Genomic DNA, 17,004 nt, shown 5'->3' on the forward strand with positions numbered 1-17,004 from the left:
TAATTTACAAATAATGTTGTTTTGCCTAATGTGTCAAACAGGAGCTATTTGGATGGGAAGGAGTGGATATACTTATTCCATTTATGAAGATAGATGCTCAGAAATTCTACAGTGGATTGGGTCATAATCGTCTCCTTTTTAGTGTTCTGGACTGCTTATGGTAAATACAGCTATTTTGAAAAGTTAATCATTGAAAGATGGGTAAGTCTTAAACTCTTATTTGAGACAATCATCACCTTTTATAAAAGATATTGACAGTAGTGCGTCAGCAACAGAACTGTACTGCACATATTAAATCTGTAAAAGAGTAAGTCCAAGAGGCTTAACTGAAATACAGGAGTAAACTTTATGTATCCATAAAGAGCATATCTGAGCATCCCTTTGCCATCATTCTTCAGTAGCCCAAGCCAGCAAAGTTTAGGAAAGGAGATAACAGCCGAAGTCATATTGCTTGGTGTAGTAAATTGTAGAAAAATAGGCCCATTGACTCAGGGGAATTTAATGAGCCAGCTTCTCTGTAGATCCTGTTGGGTCTATTTTAACTATGACTTTCTGTGCTAAGTAAGTCTCAATTAGCGTAGGCCTGTTTAAATGAATAGGACTTACAGAGGAGTTCACTTACCAAATCTCAACTGATTCAATTTTCTAGTGCAATTTACTATGCAAAGCAACAGGATTTTGGTCAGCATATGTTTGTTTTTATTCTTTAAGGATTTTCAAGATACTCTCGCTATTCATTCATACACATGAAGAAAAACTCTGAGAACATAAATGGCATTTATTTATTTTTGGAGTCCACTATCAAACTCATCCATCCTGTATTTATAATATATTCCAGAAATGTTGATGGCACAATAGAAAAGGGTCTCTACTCTGCCCTCAGACCTACTAGCATTGCTGCTCTCAAATGGACACAAAAGAAGGGCCTCAAAAAGTATCAAGTTTTAAAGATTAAAGCCAACATTTTAAATTAGACTCAGGAATGCAATGCCGACCAGTACATATAAGGTGATACAGGCATCAGATGAAAAAATTACCTAACCATAATCAGCTGCCTGAGGCTGCAGTCACACTGGTCATATGAACTGCATTTTAGCATTATTTAAATCAATGCAAAAGTTTCTGGGCACATGACACACGTATAAAATCAACTTATTTGGCTATGAAAGCAAGTTATTTTCACCCAGCCAGCAGGAGCTTTTTAAAATTGATCCCTTAATTGCTTCAGTCCAATTTGTTTTGTGTATGTGAACGTTTCTGTCAATTTAATAAGTGCCTCAGGTGGCAGCGAGGAGTCTGGGGCCACGATCCTGGGCATAAGGGGGAAGCCAGACTCTTCAAGAATGGTCAAGGGGGAGAAGGATCTGAAAGCTGCACCTCATATGAAGATGGGAAATTTTTCCCACAGCATTCACACTGCTTGGAGGCTCAGTGCCATGAAATGTTCAGGATTACGTCTGTCTAGTCTAAAAGTGAAGAGCTCTTAATTGAGTATCTAAAGATGCAGGGAGCCCCTACCCCTCTTTTGGTAAACCCACACTTGGTATCTTTCAGGGCATCAGTCAGGGAGCTGTGATGTAGATGCCCTTAAATGGCCTGATCTCTTCCTGTTTGGCATACTTAAAATGTTTCTGTTGCCTCTCGCTGCTGCTTCATTTTTTTTTTTTTATTTTCTCAAGGGGGATATCAATAGTCTGACAGGACTGTGAAATTTACAAGCCAGGGAAAGTACTCTCTCCTCCTTTACAAAGTGAAGAAGCTAGGATAAAGTCTCACTCCCTAAGTGTAATCTCCCAACACATTTGAACATACATAGGCATCCTTCAGTCTCGAGAGACTATGGTAACATGCTCTGAATCGAGGAGTGTCCTCTCCAGAGCATGAAGCCCAGGCAAGGTAATATGGAGGATAGGCTGTTACCCAAGCAGCAGATCCCCCCTCTCCACATTGCTGAAATGGTCCAATGGAAAGACAAGAGCCAATACAACTGGTTCCAGCAATGTCGCAGGAGTTGGCAGAACGACACATGCTGCCTTCGGGACTCCAGCTCCGGATTTTGCCTCGAGGTTAACTCCTGAAGCCTTTTCCATGAGTGGATATAGCCACAAGGCAGTGGAGGTTTGAAATCGGAGTTTTCCTTCTCCTAGATGGGCTGCCTTCCATGGCTGACGAGCCCCACCTACCCGTCATTTGAACATGTGGAGCGGTTTATATAGCACGTGGATTTATAGAGATGGAAACAAGAGTTAGAAATGAATCAGATCAAATGCCAGTGTGGCCACAGCTTCAGTTGGCAGCTTCCTAATAATAGCTACAGCCCTATGGTCAGCAGATTTTTTTTTCTCCTCATAGCTTTCTTAGAGAAGTAAATTTAGAAAATATACTCTGTTATGCAATTTATTTCACTGCTAAAAAGCAACATTTTGTAACAAGTAGATGTTCCATAAAACAAGTGTTCTGTAAAAAAATTTTTTACAAAATACAATGGGATGGTACACCATACCATCTCAAAATATAGCAATAAGATTCTATGTACTTAGTGAACCAGTTAACTGAATGTTCCCCCCCCCCTTTTCCAGTGCATAATGGCAACCTTTGATTTCTAAGTGATTCTAAAAAGAGATTCTGAAAATTGAAATTATTTTAATTTAAGGTGCTGTGTAATGGGCTGTACCATTTTAGAGGACTATTTTCTTGAAAGAGAAGGTCTCTTCACTCTCCTGGATTTGCTCACGGTTGGTAAAGTCATTTTACAATGCTTTGAAATAATTAGTTCTGCTTAATTAGTTCTGCAAATTAGTTACCCCTTCCCCACAGTGAAGCCCAAGATATTAATTTGTTGGTTTAATGATACTCACTGTCAGAATTTGGAAATAAATTTAAATTTAACTAGTTGTTCACGATTCCCTCTACAATGAAAAGTAAGTAAATTGGCTGATTTAACACAATCGCTATTCCTGTGATGCATTAAATTTGAGGTTCCACTTTCTCATTGATTGCTGAGAGTGGTCTCAAGATATGAGAGTAGAACAGTATGGTTGTTAAATACTCGTGATGGCAGGGATTGAACTTGGAGCCCCAGCTCTTGCTTGAAAAGCATATTCTAATACTTACTGTTGTGGGGCGGGGGGGTTTGAGGATATACTTATTCAACAATATAGGAAAGGGTTTCTGCAAATGCTCAGAACCCCTCTTAATATTTTTGATCAAAAGTTCAGTGTCCCTGAATTATCAGTTTTAGAAGAGGGACCTGTGTTAGTCTGTGTGGGCATATCAGGCAAAACCAAAACAAAATTTAAAAATGAAGACTAAAATGTAGTGGCACTTTAAAGACTAACTGCTATATTTTAATGTGAGCAAGTCCACTTCTTCAGCTGATTTATCAGTTGATTTTTGTAGCCGCTAACCCTCCACTTCAGCATTGCAGTGGATAATTTTCTTCTACATTGGAATGCAAATATCATTCCTTATTCACCATTTCCAATTAAGAGAAATAGCCCATGGCGTTTATACAGAATGCATGTTGGCTGGGATGGGTGGAGGCTGAAAGAAGAGAAGAGCAGATCACTGCAGTTGAACAGGTTGTTAAATCTCGGGCTTTAGGACAGTTTCCCCTGACCTGGCAATTTCCACACACACTGCACTACAAATTTGTCATTCCGAGTAATCAATCTGAATGTAGAATTTGCAATCAAACATGACAGGCTAGGGAAGTTAATATAAAAGTTACTGAAAGAGCTTTTTTTTGAAGGGGACAATAACTGATCTTTGCCACTAAGAGGCAAGCATGACAAGCATGCCATCTTCTATCAAAAATCCTCTTGTGTAGCTACACAAATTGCATAACGTTTGAAGGCAAACTACCACAAGATAAGAAATCGCCATAGACATTATCACTTGCATGCTGAGTCATACAACTCATTACGCAACTGATAATGTCTGTGATGGATCTCTTGACTTGAAGAAAATTTCCTTCAAATGTTGCACCATTTGTGCTATGCCAGCATGACTAAGTAAGAAGAATCATATGGGACAAAATCCAGTTGCAAAATACTGCCTGCATTAAGGACAATTATGCAAGTGATGTTCACATTGTGCCAGACTTTGAATGCCTTCCATTTTCCCATTTGCAAAACACAAGGCTTTATTCTAAAAACACAGTATACCAGAAGCAAGAGTGGAAGATGTGAATATCTTTATTTAATTTATTTATTATTTAAAAATCTTTATTTATTTAAAATATTTTAACCCACCTTTCTTCTTGTAAAAGACCCAAGGTGGCTTATAAAAATGAAAGAGAATATTTAGAGTTGAAAGCAATGAGTATACAACAGTGGTTAACATCATTAAAAGACTATATTTAAAAATTAAGAACAATGAATAAGGAATCATCTTACCTCAGTTAACAGGCAATATTAAGGCAAAGATCAAAAAGTATACAAAACTTTTACTCTGAGAAATGGACAACATAAAAATGGAAAACAAGTAGTACTAACAATTTAGTCAAAGCAGTAATGCATAACTATCTAAAAATCACACACAGGTAGCTGATTACTGAGGAAAGGCTTGCCTGAAGCGAAAAATCTTTGCCTGCTTGCGGAAGGATAGCAAAGCTGGGGCCAGTTTGGCTTCCTGTAGGAGGGAGTTCCAGTCTGGGAGCAGCAACAGAGAAGGCTGTCTCCTGTGTCCCCATCAGACACACCTTTGAAGATGGTGGGACTGAGACAAAGGCCTCTCCAGAAAATGTGCACTTTTATTCTTCACACCTTCACTATGCAAGTACAACAATCCATCTGTGATTGTTCAACAGGCCCCTTTTGTGGAAAATAATTTAGAGTTGCTCAGTAATCAGCTATTAGCACATGAAAGCAAGGGGGGTTTGTCACTGTTTGTTATTCCTAGTGTTGTCTGGACAGCAGTTGGCAGGGGAGTTGTATTGTTAAACCCACAACAGCCATTCCCTCTGCATGAACCCTCTCTGGCAAAATAATTTGAAGGACATACTCCAGAACATATAAATCTGTTTAAATAAATGGTGCTGTTGAAGTATACAAATCAGGTGAACAACTTACTTAGATGTTTGGAAATCTTTAAGAAGCCACATGCATGGCAGGGAAGTGAAAGAGAGGGGCATGAAGATCATTGGCAATGGGCTATACTGACATGGGTGAACCACACTAGGCACTGACCCTCAAGAAAAGAAGGCACAGAATACAGACTTAGACTCTCAACTGTACAAATACGCAGACAAGGAATAATGGCTGTTGTGCAGAAATAAGTATGAAGAAAATGTGAAATATTCTCTTATGTCACCTTGTCAGAGAATATTTGCACATTTCAACTTCTAAAATAATGACACAACTGACATCTTTTTTATGTGTTTGTTTAACAAAAATGTGGACATTTATTCTAAAGAACTTGAAGTCTGTTTATGGTGTTAGATTACACATAAAATATCACATGCCCTAATTTTAAACAGCAAATGCCTTCATAATATCACACCACTTACTCTTTTATTCTTCAGACATTTTCCCATTCATTGTGATCCATTTTAGACATCACTCAATGTTGTCTTCTAAAATACTGAATTTGTCATTTATACTAGAAATGTAGGCAGCCAATGTTAAGGCTTCTAATTCTAACACAAAGCTCTGTGGTTGTTCTTCATATAGCCATGTGTGCATCCAAATACTGATTGCTCTTGAAGTGAACCAAGTAGTAGTAAGTTTGAGTTGCAGAGTAAACACACTGAGCCATCTGGTCAGGATGTTACCCTTTACATTTTTGGTAATAAAGAAATATTTCATGGAAAGTTATATTTACAGGTCTTTCCATGTTTTTTTTAATTCTGTGAAGTTAAATCAAAAGAATGTATGCAATCTGATTCTTGGAATATTAGTGGAATTTTGTGACAACCCTAAAACTGCTTCTCATATCAATGCTTGGCGAGGGAAAAAAGACCAAACAGCAGCCAATCTACTAGTAAGTTTGTGGAGACAAGAAGAGGAGGAGATGGGAGTTAAACATGATAAGCTTGGAAGAATTATTGGTAAGCATTACTTTGCCCTCCATTTTATACTTTCCTATTTAGAAATTAAAAGTATAATTAGAATTAGACAACCTGAGTTTTCAAAGAAATGAGCACTAGGGATATGAATGCAGAAAACCTCTGGGTTTCATTCATTAAATTCTTTCAAGGGTAGGTGTCATTTGTTTTTGGACCTTTCATTTACTGCTCCTTTCATTAAAAATGAGTTTAAAAGAAAGAGATTACTCTGCATATCCCTAATGAGTACACTAGTTTCTCAAATTAGAAATCGGAGAATGTTTTTGATCTCTAGATTTCCCATGCTGTCTTCCTCCCTGCGGCCATCCATAAAATGCCACAATTCTGTAACCTGGCATTTGCCCTCCTCAAGATGTCAAGAGCTGGTCTTTGCTGGTGAATGAAGCCCAAGAGTCCTCCTTGTGTGGCTGTTTGACAGCTTCTGTTAAGAAACATGGAGAGTTGTGAATTTTTCATTGCACTTTCAAATCCTCTTGAATAAAATGATATCTCAACAAATGCTTGGTTCAGTTCTGTAAAACAAGCTAAATGATAATAATCCTAATCAACATGGGCTCAGGCCTACTATAGACATTAGTTATCCTGTTTCCCCGAAAATAAGACCTAACCTGAAAATAAGCCCTAGTATGATTTTTCAGAATGCTCGTAATATAAGCCCTACCGCCAAAAATTAACCCCAATTAAATGAAACCCCCCCTCCACTATTGTGCAGCAACCAGAAGATGACATGACTGTATTTGAATAAATGTAGATTGCTGTGCATGAAAAAAATGAGACATCACCTGAAAATAAGCCGTAACACTGTTTTTGGAGCCTAAATTAATAGAAGACCCTGTCTTATTTTTGGGGAAACACAGTATTTTATTTCATCTTTTATTTTATGGTTTACTGCCTAGCTCACTTATAACCATAAATTGTATTTCAGTAGAAATGTCAAAGCTGCTGAATATCTGGCAGTAGGCAGAACCTTACACCCTTCTTTTATGCTGTAGATATAAAGAAGCCATTAGTTGGCCAATTCCAAAAAAACCAGGAAGTGGTTCCAATGCCTGCCAGTTGTCCCACTATTGCTGTCATGGATGTTGCTGAAAATATGAGAGCAAAAATTTATTGCATAATATGTAAACTAGGTAAGGCCATTAATTTTCTTGTATTTTATAGTAGCTTTCCTGTGTACCACACATTGGGATGATGGATTTAAAACAATGAAATCATTTCTTCTCCTATAATTAAAATCAGTATATATAAACTGAAGGCTAAAATGACAAGAGTTACAAGAAATTGTTTATTTATTTCTTCTATTTTTCTGCTGCCCAATTAGTGCAAAGCACTATTCTCACTGGTTAACAAAGTAAATACAAATTATATAGCAATAAAGTATATAAACAAAAAATAAAAAGGTAAGAAGAAAGAAGTCAATAAAACAGATTTCTGGGCATCAGAAAGAAAAAAGAAATCTATCTGGGCTTCTTTTTTCTTTGTCACTTCTCTTGTGCAAAAGTTCCATTTGTAAAAGGTATTAGTTGACCCAGCCAGTTATTAATATGAAGCCCAATACAGATCTTGCCATTTGTCTGTTCATCTGTCCATATAACAGAGGTAGTGCTACATATATTTCTGAACAGGTTCCCAGCCTGTTAAGGAAGAAAGGAAATTAAGGAAGAAAAAAAAATCTTAATACTTTTCTAATATGTGAATTTTTAACTCGCCTTGCTATAGTGTAACTCTGAACAGAGTAACAACTTTTGTTTAAGATTGTAACTGATACCTTCCTTTAGGGTTTGAAAATTTGCCTGGCCTGACTGCAAAGGATTTTGTTACACTTGCCATCATTCGCAGGTATCTTGACTTTAAGGTAAGAGTTGTTGGCGGTTTATAGTTCAGTTGCTTGAAATGAATGAAACATAAATGTGCTGTACTGTACATTTGTCTCCTTACAGCCAAAATGCAGGACATTTTGTTAAAACTTATTTTTGCTGGTATGTTACATAGTTGGTTTCCCACAAACTCCATTAAATAAACTCAGAAGTTTAGAGAAAGTATTAAGGGTGGTGTTCATCACACCTGTGTTCTTTTGGAAGTAAGATAATAGCATTAAAGTAGAACAAATGTATCCTGTTTTAAAAATCGTGAAAGTCTTGGTGGCAACTTCATGAGGTCAGGCATAATACATTCATTTCCGGTTGGATAGCCTAAGCTCAAACACAAGGAAATCATAATTCATGGTGAAGTGTTATTGTGAAGTTTGAAATCTGACATTCTATTTTACCCAGAGAAGCTTGTCCATTTAAAGAACTGCTTATTCTGTCACAGAGTTTTTCAATGCACAGCTGTGGAGATTAAGCTTTTGATTCTTTCTCTTCAGGCAAGCTTTCCCGGTGAGGTTTTTAAATGGATTGTTTTACCTTACTGCTTTGAACATGTTTTGGTGTTGCTGGGTTTTTTAAAATGGTACTGTATTTGTTTGGTCCTTTTTAGTAATTGTATATTCATGGTTGTTAACTTTAATATTCTCTTTTAATGATGTAAGCTGCCTTGGATCCTTTTAAGGAGAAAGGTTGAGTAAAACTATTTTACATCCATCCATCCTGATAACAACTTTTAACATTGTTCATATGTTGTTCATAAAGGTTGGTGAAATCTGGGGTGAAATGTGTGCAGAGCTTAAAAAAGAAAAATTCAGGCCAGTTACCACTGATCAGGAAGCAATACTGGTTATTACAGAAGCATTCGAAAACGTTGGGAAGATGGTTGTCTCTCTACAAACCGAAATGCTAGAAAGCCAGAAATACCAAGAAATTCAGGAGGAACAAAAATGTTATGCCAAGGCGAGTAAAGAAACAAATATTTGAGAGCAAACCATTTTATTAAGTCATAAATGGATTTGCTTGTGTATATATTGTGAATGATTCTTTCTTTGAAAGCTGGACAGATAAATGTTCTCATGGCATAAGCACTCAGACCACCATTTCCAATTTGCAATAGGGTGACATTTGCAAATGTGCTGTAAGATGCCTTAAAAGTGGTACATATAATGATACCAGTCATACCAACAATGCAATGCTATTTACAGAATGTGCTCAGCTGTGAACTATAAAATAAGATGGCAATTAAGTGGCAAAAGCATGGGGGAGACAGTTTACATTTATCCTTATTTTCTTTCACTTTCTAGATTCAGTCTCTTCATAAGCAAAAAGAAATGGTCAGTAAGTCTTGGGAAAATTTCTTAGCTCGGACTTCAAATTACGAGGCTCTAAGGGTAAGACTATTGTTCAGAATATTCAATCAATCAAACAAACAAACCTTTCTGGAACCATGGTTCAGAATGAAAAATCATTTTCATGCAATTTTGCATGGTGTAATCTGGACTGAACACCAGAATGCATTTAATTTAAATCACCACTGGCTTGCCACTGCTGGTCTCTGTCAAGATCCAGTTGTAATTTTTTTACTATTAATGCTTTTCCTTCACATCCCAGAGCTCCCAAACGCTTCCTCAATGCAAAAGGGACCCCCTATGAAACCTCAGCACCTAAAAGAAGGGGGATAGGATTTTAATTACTTAAATGCTCTGAGTACTCGATCCAGGTTACTCCGGCACAAAGTCATTCATTGGGATTTTGCCCAGTACTATATATTTCAGGCTGCAGTTACACCAGGAAAATGTTTTCGAGTTATGAATATTGATTCTTGGGGCAGTTTCAGATGACGCAAGGCCATTATGTATTATTTTGTCCCCTCTCCGTGCTATTTCTGCATCAAACCCAGCCCAATGGGAGACTACTGTATTTGTTACACGTTTTATCAAGCAGTACAACAAAAATCCCATTGTGTACTCCAAAACTGATTAATTTCCTATGTGTCAAGCATGCAATCTCACCACCCTCACTCACTGTTGTTCAGCTCCTCTTTTTTACCGTATTTTACCGTGTACAAGATGACACTTTTTCCTAAAATAATCAGAGGAAAAATTGAAGGTCGTGTTAAAAATGGAAGGAAACAGTCACGCGTGCGCACTCGGGCGCCTCTTGCTGCCGCCGCTGTCACCCAATTGCCTCTTTCAGAGCTCAGGGCTTGTCCCCTCTGTGGCTGAGGCAGCAGCAGCAGGAGGAGGCAGAGACGGAAGCGAAGGAGCATTCACACACGCTCAGGTGCCTCTTGATGCCTGCCTCCTGCCCACCACCCACCCGATCACCACCTCCAGCGAGACTGAGGGGCTTAGCTCAGTCTCTGCCTTATCCCCTCCAGGGGCGGAGACAGCAGGAGGTATAGGCGAAGGAACATTCACACATGCTCTGGCTCCTCTGACTGCTGCCTCATCCCCGCCTGCCCGATCACTGCTGCCTTGTCCCCTCCTGTGGTGGAGGCAGCGGGAGACACGCGCTGGGGCACTTATTCCTGCCTCCTTAGCAAAAGGAAAGGCAGCAACAGCTCCCCTTCCTTTTTTTGCTAAACCCAGCATGCCTTTTGCTAACCTTCTCAAAAGGCGAGGAAAAGCGGCAGTCATTTTGACAGACGCTTTCCTTGCCTTTTGCCAAGGTACGGGGCTTAGCAAAAAGGGAGCCCTTTGATCCCTGCTTTTTTTATTTGGGGTTAGAAAAGGGGGGGCGTCTTATACTTTGGGTCATCTTGTAAACGGAAAAATTCGGTAATCCTGGCAGAAGGAGGGAAGACAAGTCTCCCTGAAAGGCTGACGAGTGGCTAGCTGATCAGGTGCTCTGGAATGATTACAAGGAAGAACCAGGCCTCCGCCGCCACCAGACACATGAGTGGATGGTCCAGCCCTAGGGGGCCGCACCCTCATTAACTCCAGCTGTGCATTTCTAGTGTAGACAAATGTACCACATCTAATTCATCCCAAAAAGTAAAAGCATAGGAACCACTATCACAGGATATATAGACCACAATGCGTGACTATACAGAAAGCAGAAGACATGAGAAAGGGGGGGATTTCTCTAGTCTGACTGCAGCCTTATATTCACCCGATCTGTTGAATAGACATACTAGGGCAGTAATGGAAGTATTTATTAATTATCTTAGAACATGAAAACTTAGAACATGAAACTTTGCTTCTGCAAGTAGAGACTATGCTTAACTTACACAAGTGAAGGATGTGCCAAACAGATTTCTAAAATATGTTCATAAGAATTTCTTATGTTTCTGACAGATCTAAAACTCTTTGGCCAATTGCTTTCATAGTAGTGACTTCTTGTTTATTAAACTGCTTATTTGTTCATTTATTATCATTTTGGCTGAAGATGAAGTGTATTATTAGAAAAAGTTCAAAAAAGTAAAGCTGCTAACTAATGGAAGTTAAAAATTGCAGATGTAAAGAGAGACATATGACTATGACGTGCCATGTATACTCCTCATCCTTAAAAAATAATCTTTTCATTTTTTATAGAAAGCAAAAAGGCTCCAGGAAAGATCAATTGAAAATTCTAGACCAAAAGTTAAACAGTATAATGCAACATTTCATGAAACTAATATCAAAGGCCTAAATACAACAGTAAGTAAAATGTTTCATTGATAATATTTAATTCAAACTAGAATAGCATAAACTGTTCAAAATATATGCTTAAGATTCCAAATTCTGAGAATAAGTTAATACAAAACTTTCATTTTATCTTATTTCACAGCAGGTATTTGACGAATTCAGTATTACAACAATTTTTTCAGGCACATGTTAAATGAACCACCATTTTAGATAAGTTTATCTATGACCTTTATTTAAAATCTTAAAATATGATGCTGTTAACGTGCTACATTCAATATGCCAGCAAGTGTGGAAAACTCAACAGGTGGCCAGAGGATTGGAAAAGATCAGTCTACATCCCAATCCCAAAGAAAGGCAGTCCCAAAGAATGCTCCAACTACCGTACAATTGCACTCATTTCTCACGCTAGCAAGGTTATGTTCAAAATCCTACAAGGTAGGCTTCAGCAGTATGTGGACCGAGAACTCCCAGAAGTACAAGCTGGATTCCAAAGGGGCAGAGGAACTAGAGACCAAATTGCTAACATGTGCTGGATTAAGGAGAAAGCCAGAGAGTTCCAGAAAAATATTTACTTCTGCTTCATTGACTATGCAAAAGCCTTTGACTGTGTGGACCACAGCAAACTATGGCAAGTACTTAAAGAAATGGGAGTGCCTGACCTTATCTGTCTCCTGAGAAACCTATATGTGGGACAGGAAGCAACAGTTAGAACTGGATGTGGAACAACTGATTGGTTCAAAATTGGGAAAAGAGTACGACAAGGCTGTATATTGTCCCCCAGCTTATTTAACCTATATGCAGAATATATCATGCGGAAGGCTGGACTGGAGGAATCCCAAACTGGAATTAAGATTGCCAAAAGAAATATCAACAACCTCCGATATGCAGATGATACCACTCTGATGGCAGAAAGTGAGGAGGAATTAAAGAACCTTGTAATGAAGGTGAAAGAGGAGAGTACAAAAAATGGTCTGAAGCTCAACATCAAAAAAACTAAGATCATGGCCACTGGTCCCATCACCCCCTGGGAAATTGAAGGGGAAGATATGGAGGCAGTGACAGACTTTACTTTCTTGGGCTCCATGATCACGGCAGATAGAGACAGCAGCCACGAAATTTGTAAGCTGCCTAGAGTGGTCTCAATCAGATATAAATAAAATAAATAAATAAATAATAAATAAATAAAAGACGCCTGCTTCTTGGGAGGAAAGCGATGACAAACCTTGACAGCATCTTAAAAAGCAGAGACATCACCTTGCCAACAAAAGTCCGATTAGTCAAAGCTATGGTTTTTCCTGTAGTGATGTATGGAAGTGAGAGCTGGACCATAAAGAAAGCAGACCGCCGAAGAATTGATGCCTTTGAATTGTGGTGTTGGAGGAGTCTCTTGAGAGTCCCCTGGACTGCAAGGAGAACAAACCTATCAATTCTAAAGGAAATCAACCCTGAGTGCTCACTGGAAGGACAGATCCTGAAGCTGAGGCTTCAGTACTTTGGCCATCTCATGAGAAGAGAAGACTCCCTGGAAAAGACCTTGATGTTAGGAAAGTGTGACGGCAAGAGGAGAAGAGGATGACAGAGGATGAGATGGCTGGACAATGTCTGTGAAGCAACCAACATGAAATTGACATAACTACGGGAGGCAGTGGAAGACAGGAGGGCCTGGCGTGCTCTGGTCCATGGGGTCACGAAGAGTCGGACACGACTAAACGACTAGACGACGATCTATGACCTTATCTTGCTGTTAGAGATGTGAATTTTAAGCTGTACAATGTTTATTTGTAATACAAAAAAAAGCAAGACAGACTATTAGACTATATTGAAGAAGCAGTTAAACAAATAAAAAAAGAAGCACAGATGGCAAAAGTAACACTTAAATTTACGATCAGTCTGCCCTTGTATAGAAGGATGTGTTTTCCTTCATATACTTTTTCCCAATAAGTAGGCACTGCTTACAATTTCATCAGGTTTCTGTTCAAGCCATTACTATGTAAATAGTGGACATTGCTCATTCTCAGAATCAATAAACAAATAAATAATTTTAAATGCTGCATAACCCACTTCTAAGGCATATGTTTCTGGTGTTTTTTCTTTAATACACTGAACACAAAGAGAGATCAGGAAATGATCACTTTATAAATCAAGTGATCATACATATATTTCATTTCAAAAGATATTTTGAAAGATGTGAGATATTCAGAATGTCTCATTTTCCAAGCAATGGTTGGAAAAGGCCAGCAATCCGTTCTTGTTCCATTTTCAAAATACTGAGCAATAGTTATTGTTTTCACAGATTTCATCTGGTCGCCTAGTAACAGTTGAAAGTACACCTTCTGAATTGACTGGAGGACCACTAGCTGACACAGACCTTGCACTTAAAAAGCTGCCTATTCGTGGTGGAGCCTTAAAAAGGATCAAAGAAGTTAAAATTATGGATTCCTTCAAGAAAGGTTCAGTATCTGTAAAATGAATATTGTGCAGTAACATTCCAGATAATTTTCTGTATTTTAAATTTAATTTATATATCTAATTTGAATAACTATTTGTGCCACACTGGGAAATGTAGATATTTTAGACAGCCTCTTTTTCCCTTAGAAATAATATGGATATCATGAAGCCAATGAATAAATTCAGTGCATGACAGAAATCAGTGCTGTCTAATCATTGCCAAAGTGACTCAATTGGTATTCTTACGCACTCACATAAATACATAAATACCACTGTGTGTTGTTATGATGTTTAGATTGATAGAGGTTTGAAGCATAAAGAGAAGAAAATAGTCTCTCGGGATATAAAGTGAAAATGGCATGGGTCACTGCTGTAATCCAGTAACTGCTTCAGAATAAGGTGACTTGCAAAAATTCTGGATCCTTGACGTGTTATAGGCAAAGACTTTAAAACTTAAATAAACAAGGTTGATTCATACATTATATGACATATAACTTATTCCCTTTTCTAGTGAATTAATTAGGATCAAAGTCAACAAGAACAATGTAAGAAGCAGCCCTAACATTCAGAGAACACCATAACCAAAATGACTTGAAGCACTGAGAACAGCACTGCTTTCATCTGGCTTATTTCAGTGCAAAAGCTCTTATAGTTCATTGACAAACTACTTTTATTTATTTATTTATTTATTTATTTATTTATTTATTTATTTATTTATTTATTTATTTATTTGATTTATACCCCGCCCATCTGGCCTATAAGACTACTCTAGTCTAAAATTACTTTTTATTTGTCACAGTTGGGGAACAGGTGTAAAAAAAAAGGTATATCTGCACATTTCTGCACATATTGCTGGAATAAATTGTGGACTGTGAAAATTAAAGAATATACAGAAATATTCTTCTAGTGCAAGTAGATGTTCCCAATAACAGTGAAAGAGGAAAAAATAGAGAGTTATGGCTCATCACCAGGTAAGGAGCAGAAAAGCTATAGGAAAATGATGAAGTAGGACTTGGGAAGCGAAGTGCACCAAAGAGTCTTCAAGCTGCAAATGGATAGTTTTGCAAATGCTTTGGGGAAAATTATTTGCCCTGTTTCAGAGAACAGAATGAGGGAGAACAGAAGACAAAACACACTTCTGACTAATAATGATCACTTGGAAACCTAGCCTGGACACAGATTATCTCAGTCCCTAAAACTGTAAGACACAGATTTTGGTCTAAGTCTGTATTGGGTGTGCTGCAACCAATTTGGATGTATGCCAACATGGCTAGAGTCTTTGCCAAATACCCCTTTTTCCGTGTATAAGATGCTACCTTTTACTAAAATAGAATAAAAATGGAGGGTCTTATATACGGAACTAAGCTGGATCTACATGCAATAGCTGGCACGCTCTGTGGACACAAGAGCCATGCCGATGCTGCTGCCCATGCCAGCCCGATGCAGGGCGCAGCACTGCTTGCTGCTGGGGCTGAGCTCGAGCTCACACCGCCATCTTGTCCCCCGCCTAAAGGGGGTCCATGAGTGGCGCTGGAGGTGGTGATCATGCGGTAACAGCAGAAGGAGGAGGCAGAGGTGAAGGAGGAGCTGCGCCCCACTGCTCCCTGTGCGAAATCACTGCTGCCCATTAACTGTGACTCCGGTGCCGCAGGAGAGTGAGTGGGGCAGGGAGCACCACAGCGCAGGAAGCCCGGGTAAAGGCCCTGCCTATATTTGGGGAGGGGGAAAAGGCATCCCCTGGCCGCCATCTGGAGGACGTGTCGGCCTGGAGAGTGCCTGCTGATTTGGGCACTCAGGCTCAAAAGGGTCAAAATGGGGGGGGCATGTTATACATGGCGGCATCTTAGAAACAGAAAAATATGGTAAATAATTAATAAAAAGTGAAGATGGGTAAATCAAACAGCCAGGCAAGCACTTCTTAGGGACCCCCAGACTTTGCAGCAAGTGAAGAATAAGTACAAAGAATAACTTGCTTAGATGCTCTCTACCAGAAAAAAATAATGTACATGGAAAGAAGCAAGGAAGGGAATGTGGCATATAAGTGTTTGTGTCATTGTACCTGGCTGGATAGCTCAGAGAGCTAGGTATCTGGCTGTAGAGTCAGAGGTTGGGAATTCAATTTTCCACTGTGCATCTCAGGAGAGGCAGCCAGTGTGGTCTTTGGCAAGCCGAGTAGTCCCAGGATGCCTCCAAAAGAAGGGAATGCTCTGAAAAGGGTTGCTGTAAGTCAGAATTGACCTGGCAGCACATAATGATGTGTATCATTGTGTTTGATTTAAGACTCTGAAACACCTTATCACAATGCTCAAAGTCCCTTCAGATACCCTTGTTGGACACAACCAGTCTCCCAGTGTGGAATGACTCCTCTGGATATGGGGGAGGGCGAGGAGATGCAATGTTGGGTCTGTCACAAGTATATGAAGTTTTATCTGGATATACAAGCCATTGAATCCAGCTAGTCATACTCTATCCAAGGTAGATTTGGGAGTTGTAACCAACTGGCTGGCTCATAACAAAGCCTAGCATTTGGCCACCAGATCTTCTTGCTTCTGACTGCAATGAGACTTTTGCCCATGTACCCTTTCCCACTGCAAGACTAACTGGACAAAGCTCCAGTGATGCAAATACAAAATCAAAATTATATGTGTACAAAGGGCATCATGGTTATGCTTTTCAACAACAAATCCTTGTCCAACAAAATTTACTATGATTAACTGGATTTTAAACTGAAGAACAAAAATAATGTTATGCTGCCTTTTTTGTATGATAGGGTTGTTGTTTCTTCATTTTCTATTTTGCTCCACTTGAAATAGCAAAAAATCAGGTATCCTGATACTTTGTGCTAATCAAAACTATCAATAATTGCAGTTCCTTGAAGATAGGTTTTTGCCTTTATGTATTCACTTTATTTTTAAAATCTAAAACTTCTAAATTTAAATCATGTGTTCTGTCTAGCCAAGAATAAGTGACTCTGTGTCTTGACAATGTGTGT

The 17,004-nt window shown here is 38.7% G+C and overlaps 1 protein-coding gene across 2 annotated transcripts in view; it reads left to right on the top strand.

Moving 5' to 3' along the window:
- Positions 1-14,211, top strand: part of CFAP69 (cilia and flagella associated protein 69) — a 33,260-nt gene extending 19,049 nt beyond the window's left edge. For both annotated transcript variants that reach the window (XM_020785262.3, XM_073003156.2), the window contains 9 exons: positions 42-160; positions 2,654-2,735; positions 5,857-6,049; positions 7,060-7,197; positions 7,846-7,922; positions 8,698-8,895; positions 9,240-9,326; positions 11,472-11,576; positions 13,858-14,211. In XM_020785262.3, coding sequence (XP_020640921.3) covers positions 42-160; positions 2,654-2,735; positions 5,857-6,049; positions 7,060-7,197; positions 7,846-7,922; positions 8,698-8,895; positions 9,240-9,326; positions 11,472-11,576; positions 13,858-14,034 — 1,176 coding nt within the window. In that variant the 3' untranslated portion in view covers positions 14,035-14,211. The remainder of the gene's footprint in view (positions 1-41; positions 161-2,653; positions 2,736-5,856; positions 6,050-7,059; positions 7,198-7,845; positions 7,923-8,697; positions 8,896-9,239; positions 9,327-11,471; positions 11,577-13,857) is intronic.
- Positions 14,212-17,004: the final 2,793 nt, after the last annotated feature.

Source organism: Pogona vitticeps, chromosome 6, assembly GCF_051106095.1.
Source record: "Pogona vitticeps strain Pit_001003342236 chromosome 6, PviZW2.1, whole genome shotgun sequence".
In the NCBI taxonomy this organism is placed as follows: Eukaryota; Metazoa; Chordata; class Lepidosauria; order Squamata; family Agamidae; genus Pogona; species Pogona vitticeps.